General features: G+C 43.7%; 1 protein-coding gene across 1 annotated transcript; it reads right to left on the bottom strand.

The window, feature by feature from the left end:
- Positions 1-5,908: 5,908 nt before the first annotated feature.
- On the bottom strand, positions 5,909-7,717 carry LOC123089634 (acid phosphatase 1). The gene is made up of 2 exons (XM_044511265.1): positions 7,248-7,717; positions 5,909-6,395 (listed from the first exon to the last, which is right to left on the bottom strand). Exons 1-2 carry the CDS (start codon positions 7,679-7,681, stop codon positions 6,011-6,013), a joined length of 819 nt encoding a protein of 272 aa, XP_044367200.1. The 5' UTR covers positions 7,682-7,717; the 3' UTR covers positions 5,909-6,010.
- Between the last annotated feature and the right edge of the window lie 756 nt (positions 7,718-8,473).

Genomic DNA, 8,473 nt, shown 5'->3' with positions numbered 1-8,473 from the left:
GTCAAACGATAGCGCTAGTTGGGAGGCAACCCAATTTTATTTGTGTTTTTTGTTTTTGTTTTTGTTTAGTAATATATTTTGCATCTACTTTCTGTTTAGATGTGTTTTTATGTTTTAATTAGTGTTTGTGCCAAGTAGAACCTATAGGATAACCTACCGTGATAGTTAATTTGATTCTGCTGAAAAACAGAAACTTTGCACGCGCGAAATTAGTTTTGTTAAATCACAAAAATGTGCTTTTGCGTTGATTCTTTTTGATGCTGATCAATAGACAAATTTCCCAGGACTTCCTATTTTGGTAGTATTTTTAAAGTTCCAGAAGTTTGCGTTAGTTACAGATTTCTACAGACTGTTCTGTTTTTGACAGATTCTGTTTTCGTGTGTTGTTTGCTTATTTTAATCATCTATAGCTAGTATTAAGTGGTATGAACCATAGAGAACTTGGAATACAGTAGGTTTAACACCAATATAAATAAAGAATGAGTTCATTATATCAAACGGAGTCCAAATGGAATGAAACCTTCTGGAGCGTGATTATTGGAACGAACTTGATCCAGAGGACTTGGAGTGCAAGCCAAGAAGCAGCCGAGGTGGCCACAAGATAGGAGGGCACGCCCCCCTGTCTCATGGGTCCCTCAGGCGGCCACCGACCTACTTCTTCCTCCTATATATACCCACGTACCCCGAAAACATCCAGGGAGCCAACGAAAAACAATTTCCACCGCCGTAACCTTCTGTATCCATGAGATCCCATCTTGGAGCCTTTGCCGGTGCTTCGCCGGAGGGGAATCGACCATGGAGGGCTTCTACATCAACATCATAGCCCCTCCGATGAATTGTGAGTAGTTTACCACAAACCTTCAGGTCCATAGTTATTAGCTAGATGGCTTCTTCTCTCTTTTTGGATCTCAATACCATGTTCTCCCCCTCTCTTGTGGAGATCTATTCGATGTAACTCTTTTTGTGGTGTGTTTGTCGAGATCCGATGAATTATGGGTTTATGATCAAGTTTATCTATGATAAATATTTGAATCTCTTCTCAATTCTTTTATGTATGATTGAGTTATCTTTGCAAGTCTCTTTGAACTACAAGTTTCGTTTGGCCTACTAGATTGATCTTTCTTGACACGGGAGAAGTGCTTAGCTTTGGGTTCAATCTTGCGGTGTCCTTACCCAGTGACAGCAGGGGTTGAGTGGCACGTATTGTATTGTTGCCATCGAGGATAAAAAGATGGGGTTTATATCATATTGCTTGAGTTTATCCCTCTACATCATGTCATCTTTCTTAATGCGTTACTATGTTCTTATGAACTTAATACTCTAGATGCATGCTAGATAGCGGTCAATGTGTGGAGTAATAGTAGTAGATGCAGGCAGGAGTCGTTCAACTTGTCGCGGACGTGATGCCTATATAGATGATCATGCCTAGATAATCTCATAATTATTCGCTTTTCTATCAATTGCTTGATAGTAATTTGTTCACCCACCGTAAATACTTATGCTATCTTGAGAGAAGCCACTAGTGAAACCTATGGCCCCCGGGTCTATCTTTTATCATATAAGCTTTCAATCTATTTTTATTTGCATCTTTACTTTTCCTATTTATATTATAAAATACCAAAAAGATATTTATTTTCTCTATCAGATCTCACTTTCGCAAGTGGCCGTGAAGGGATTGACAACCCCTTTATTGCGTTGGTTGCGAGTTCTTTGTTTGTTTGTGTAGGTGTGTGGAACTTTTGAGGAGCCTCCTACTGGATTGATACCTTGGTTCTCAAAAACTGAGGGAAATACTTACGCTACTATTGCTGCATCACCCTTTCCTCTTCAAGGAAAACCAACGCAAGCTCAAGACGTACCAGGTGTCTATCCAACAGTGCATCATCGCCCGGGGCAGAACCCACGCTGCTTCTCGGCATGGATGGGACGGTGCTATCCAATGCTGGATCCGCTAGTTGTTGTCGCTGCTGAAGGCCCCTTTCCTGGCTAAGTGAGTCGATCTGCTGCTGCTGCCGCTGGAAAGCGAGTGCCAACTCTGCGAGCTTTGATTCCATGATGCGAAGGCGGTCCACTTCCTGCTTCCTCTCCTCGTCCTACAACTTCCTCTTCTGCTCCTCCTACTGCTTCTTTCTCGCACGACTTCTGTAGTCGGCGTTCTAGTCTGCAAACCCCTCAAACCATAGAACAACACCTTTACCTCGTGTTCTTTCCGGGTGTTCAGGATTCTTCAGGGTGCGCGTAAGCTCTTCGTTCTCTCTGTTGGGCGTGAACACCCCCATTCGTGCCTCTTCTATTGCAACAAGTAAACTGTCGGTGGCTCCTTTAAGACTTGCCCGCTCCAAAACCTCGCATGTCTTTGGGTCCAACATCCTCCCATGCGCATAGAACCAAGTCCTGACCCTGGTGGGGGGGAGCTCAATGTAACTGGAGTGACCCCTTCATCCATCATCTATTGCTTAGGGAGATCCCATTTAGGTCGGGCCACCTCGTAGCCACCTGGTCCCAGCTTATGGTGCCACTGCTTTTTCGCGGCATTAATCTTGTTTTTTCTCAACAATTCCTGAGCTACTTCTGATTCCTTGAATTTCACGAAAGCGTCCCAGTGATCTCTTGCCTTCTCTAGTGTTCCCTTGAATTCTGGAGTCTTCTTTCCTGCTTTGACGTACATAGCCCATATACTTTTCTTGTGGTTGTTGAATGCTATCACCATCTTCCTAAGAGTAGCGTTCTTGATATTCTCCACATATGCATCCGTTAAATGATCTGGTAGGGTGAAATGTGACATGAGAGATTCCCAAAGCCGATCTTTTGCTCTTTGGTCGACAAAAGTAACATCTGGACGTTCCTTTGCTGCCTTTTTCCATTCTTGAATGGAAATCGGGATTTGGTCCTTGACAATAACTCCGCATTGACGAATGAACTTGTCTGCATTCTTCTTAGGTTCGCGTGGTTCGCCATTAGGTTTGATGGCATCGATGTTATACTTTACACCATCCTTCAACCTTTTGGCCGGGCTCGAGGTGTCCTGCTGCTTGCAGAAGATTTGCTCGATCCGGAGGGCTAAAAGAAGAAAGATCGATTCGTTAATATATATACAAATCAATTAAAACATGTAATGATCACCAGATGCCTACTTTATAAATATACCTTGCCGGTCTTTGTTAGTTCAAGAACAACATTTCCTTCGTCATGGAAGTTCTGGACTTTATCTATGCGCTCGTCTTCATCAAATATCATACCCTCACGTGTAGGGTTTAGATATTGTGAGCCGTCATCTTCTCCATTCCCATCTAGGCTTGGGGATGAGCGTATGATGTCGAATAGGGCCTCTTCTTCTTCTTTGCCGGTATTGTCCATAGCTTTTATTTAACTAATCCAGAAGAAAGATAAAACAATTTAGTATTTAAATTAGAATGCATGCATGCAATCAATAAGGAAAAACTGAATCATGGTAGAGATAATATGCATCTCGAATAATCCAATAACTGATATGCATCATCGAATATAATCTCGAATACATCGTCTCAAATATTATCGAATAATATAATCTCGAATACATCACTAGCTAATACTGATCGAATACTAACGAATAATCTAGTTCACTCGCGGTGGACACCCAAAGAGAAGGAACCATCACAGGATCATAACTAGAGTCAGATCCCTGAAGAACCTGCCAGGTATTGGAGAACCTAACGTCCAACGCAACCATGTAGCGACAGACGTGCTCATCCTCCTCCCTGACACGGTGACGTACCACCTCCGCGGGGGACGCCAGCCTCCGCACCGAATGTGGCCCACGCGCCCGCCACTAATGAAGCTCGGGGTCGACGACGGGACCCAGGTTCCTCACCAAGATGCGCCCCCCTGAAGGTAGCACCTCTCAGTGCCAGCCCAGCGGAGCCCAGTCCCGGACATGGCGCCTCTGAAGCAGCACCGTCGAAAACAAATTCTTATGAAAAAAAATCCTATATATGCAATGTCATTTTATAAGGAAATTTTGAGCAAAATATCCTCTTTTCAATTATTATGTCCCATTCCTAGGTTATAACTACCCTATATAATATTCCTTTCTCAAAAAATTCCGAAACTTTTCCTAGTCCTTCGTCTAACAAATATATATATGGTCAATTTTTCCTACGCAACTTTTTTATATGCAAATTTTTTCTATACTATGATATACAACATTATATAAAATTAAAAAACAGAAAAAGAAACACTAATTAAGCATACTTCTATATATACATCCATTAAAAAACAGAAAAACAACATTATATAAAAAATTCTATATTAATTAAACACTAATTATATCCATCTAACATGCATTCAAACATATATACATATATACTAGTGAAAAATAATCATCTAAAACATCTAAACTAATTAATTTCTATACATATATATATACTAATATACTAATTAATTCCTCAACTTTCTTCTATACATGTATACATATATACTAATTAAACATACAAAAATACATATATACTATTTAACTTAAGAAAATGTGTCTCTGTGTGTGTGTTCATCATGCATGTGTGTGTTTGGGCTCGGGGAGGGGCGACCTTTGTTGTTCATGCTTTTTAAAAACATTCGGGATTTCAAAATCTACACATTTTTTCTAAATACTACAAAAAATTATTTAATTTAAAAAAAATGTTCAGATTTTTAGAAAAATTCAGGTTCACGAATTGTTCTCTTGTTTTTCGAAAATGTTGACATTTATTTTCAAAATTTGGTTGAATATCTATATTTTGTGCTTCTCAAAAACTATTTTGGTATTTCCAATTGTGTTCACATTAATTCGTTCGTGTCTTATAAAATTTGTTTTTTCAAAAATATGTGCACTAGTACACGTAAAGAAAATAGCATGTTACAGGGGAATATCTCGCAACATTAAATTGTTAAATACATTCACAATGTGCTTTTCTTCATGTGTAGCCGTCTGCCCTAGTAGCTAGCAGCCATCGTGTTGGATAGGGATGTTGCGTGTTCGATTCCTAAAAGCACCACTTTCTTTTTTGTGATTTTACAAATATATACAGATCACACGCTGTGGCTTTAGTGGGCCGACGCAGTCGCATGCCTCTTGTACCTCGCGCGTGCTATTCGCCGCAAAATGCGGCATATAGGGGCTCCCCGTTTTAACGCTAACAAGCGTCTAGCAGGCAGAAGCTCTTCTCCTGTACCAACAGGCCAAATGTGCCCGTGAGTGGAGGGGTTTATGGAAGGGTCGTTTCATAGTAGCGACACTGTACGTACCTCCAATATTAATTACACCATCCACTAGACACGGGGGGTGTATCTGGTGCACCGGGGCAATTGGTGCTACCGGTCACTCGTTGCACAATCAAAATTGTTTGAAAAAACCCGAAGAAAATTTAGTGCATTGACACAACATCAATGTACGTTGTGACAAAAATTCAAATCAAAATTCGAAACATTGCTTGAGTTACAAAAATGATAAATTTGACACTGAATAGTGCATAACACAAATTGGGCTGCAGTTTTGACCCATTAGCACATTGATGTCAAATTTATCATTTTTGAATCTTGAGCATGCTTTTGAATTTTGATTTGAATTTTTGTGACACCATACATTGATGTTGTGTCAATGCACTAATTTTTTTCGGAATTTTTAGAGCATTTTTAAAATGTGCAACGGGGTCCGGTGCACCGATAGCACCAATTGCTTCGGTGCACCAGATACGTCCCCACTAGACATGACCTCCCCTATAAAAAAAATCAGCAGTACGTATGATCCAAGTTAAGACAGACAACATATCAAACAACAATAGACCATGGATTTCTCGCAATAAAGGAAAAGAAAAATTGTAGACCGTGGATCCATTGGTTAAGCAACATGCACTTCTCCAGAACACATTTCATTAATACTAGTAATTGATCTCAAGTTCCCGACAAAGAAAATTAACCAAGCAACAAGAAGGAGGAGACTATTGACAAATCATGCATATAGAGCATGGAGCTTATTCATGGACAACGAGCAATCATCCTAGCCGATGTAGTACATGGGGTCCGGAAGCTTGAAGGTGCGGGCGCCCTCCGGTGCACCAAGGATGTCGCTCCACTGGTCGCCGATGTTGCCGACAATGATGTAACCGGCGTCCTGCAGCTTCTGCCTCTCGCTGGACTTGAAGGCCAACGAGGAGCCCTTGAAGCCAGGCGCCTTCAGCAGCAGGGTCATCCACCCGGAGTAGCCTTGGCGGCGGAGGTTTGTGGCGGTGGAGGCCCTCAGGTACTCGGCCCGACCGGTGAGGATCACCGGCTTGATGCCGACCGAGAGCAGCTTGTTGTACAACCGCCTCGTCTCGGGCAGCGCCGGGGCGCTCCCTTCCTGCGCGTATGCGTTGAAGCTTGTCACGTTGAATGGCGTAGCCCTGCGCGCATGTATGTATGCAGATAGGTTAATGACAGACTCAACCATATTACTAGTGTTTTCACACGCTTTTTTCTCTCAATAATAGAAACATTTTTATTGACTAATAGCATCGCATCAAGATGATAGAAGCAATCATAAGCTCACAAGTCGGTCTCCATATAACTAATATCATGCGACTAATTAAGGAGGAGGGTCCATCCGTAATTACAATGCCAAAGATCTTAGAGCATCTTCAGCCGCAGGACGCCTCAAACCATCTCTCATACACCCGCGGACGCGCCCGGTCAGTGACCGGACAGGAGAGAGAAGAAAAAACCCAACCGGGCCCCTCATATCATCCATATACGCCCGGCTGTTTGCGGACCCTCGTATCCATCTCAAATATTGGGAGGATATGAGGGCTCGCGGACACGCTCGGGCAGTCCGTCATATAGGATGCCACTCCACTTTGAACCACCTTTTCTTTTTTTTAATCATTCTTTTATTTCTCTCTCTTCATCTCCATCAAACACGTGCAAATAACCGGACATATGGGGAGAAAAATGAGGTGTGGCTGCATGGACAAATAGGGTTTGACCGGGCGCGTCCGCATGCATTTAAGGGGTCGTATTTGCTATGTCCGGCTGTAGATGTTCTTATGGTTTCAATGTGTTACTGTTGTTTACTAGCTGGTGAGTTTTTTTTCTGTTGTTGTTTTTTTAAGCTGAGCTGATGAGTTCATTTTAACAAGGTCTAATCACATTTAGACTTCGTCTGGACGAAAGATGAGTGCAAGTCCGTCCTCAAATGCACCTGCAATAAATAGTCAAGGATGCATAGCATAATGTGTATGTATATAACAAGTACGTACCCGAAGCCGTGCTTGGCGTAGTAGGGGAGGTTGGAGACCGTGGTCTCGTCGACGTCGAAGACCCACACCTCCTTGCCGTTGCCGGCGAGCTTGAGGCTGTCGACGTAGGCGATGGCCTGGTCGATGACGACCTTGGAGTCGCGGCGGTAGTGGCTGCCGAGCATGTAGTGGCCGACGTAGTCCTCGCAGCTGGCGGGGACCGCCTTCCAGTCCCGCACGTTGTAAGCCTCCACGCCCAGCCGCCAGCTGTCGCACGGCACGCCGGCATGCCTGCCGGAGCCCAGCAGCGGCCGCAGCGCATGGATGAGCGGTGCCATGGCATCGTCCATGGCCGCCACCGTCGGCATCCGGATGTTCACCTTCCACGCGCCGCAGGAGGTCACGACGAGAGCCGCGGCGACGAGGAGGAGCGTCATCGTCCTAGCCATTGCCATTTCTAGCGTGTGTGTGTGTGTCAATGTGTGCACGCTGGTGCTTGCTGAGGTGCAATGCAGTGCAAATGGGATGGTGGTTAAATAGGAAGGGAAGCTGCTACGTCGATCCTACAAGGCCGGCCGGGTGTGGGACTCTGAGCTTGAGAGCAATGAAGTGACAAAACTAGCTGACAAATGGTATGGTTGGTGCCATTCGCGGGGTCACATTCAGAGCGTTCGTGGGAAACGTTGGGCGGTATTTTGTAGGATTATATTTGATTAATTGGAGGAGAGACTCGATGACCGGGATGTGATTCAAGATTGTAACGGGGTCGAAACCCGCCGGGTTTTGCTTGCCGAAACCCATCCACACGAAAAAAATCGCAAACCCGTCCCCGTATCTGTCAGCGTGTGCGGGGCTAGTTTTTTGCCCGTCCCCTAAACACGTTGGGTTTTAACCCACGGAAAACCTGTCCCCACAAGCATTCAAAGAAAACAATAACATTTGAAAGAAAAACAGGACCATATTATATTACAGCAACAAAAATCAGCATATTTAAGCAACAAACATAATGTATTTTAGCAGCAACAACATAAGATAAATAGTAGTTGGGGGGTGGGGTTGTACTCTAGGGCCTCGATGCTGGCTCGGCCGCTCGGGCGTTGTGGCTTTGGGCCGCTTGAGTCAAGATGGATTAGTGGCATGCTAAAAATAATGTATTTTGACCGGTATTGTTGGGTTTCCGGTTCGGTACTACTGAAACGAGTTTAAACCCGCAAAACATGTCAGGTTTTATAATGTACCCATCAGCA

Source organism: Triticum aestivum, chromosome 4B (genome assembly GCF_018294505.1).
Source record: "Triticum aestivum cultivar Chinese Spring chromosome 4B, IWGSC CS RefSeq v2.1, whole genome shotgun sequence".
Classification (NCBI taxonomy): Eukaryota; Viridiplantae; Streptophyta; class Magnoliopsida; order Poales; family Poaceae; genus Triticum; species Triticum aestivum.
Note: the sequence above shows the minus strand (reverse complement) of the source record. Positions and strands in the feature narration are given on the sequence as shown.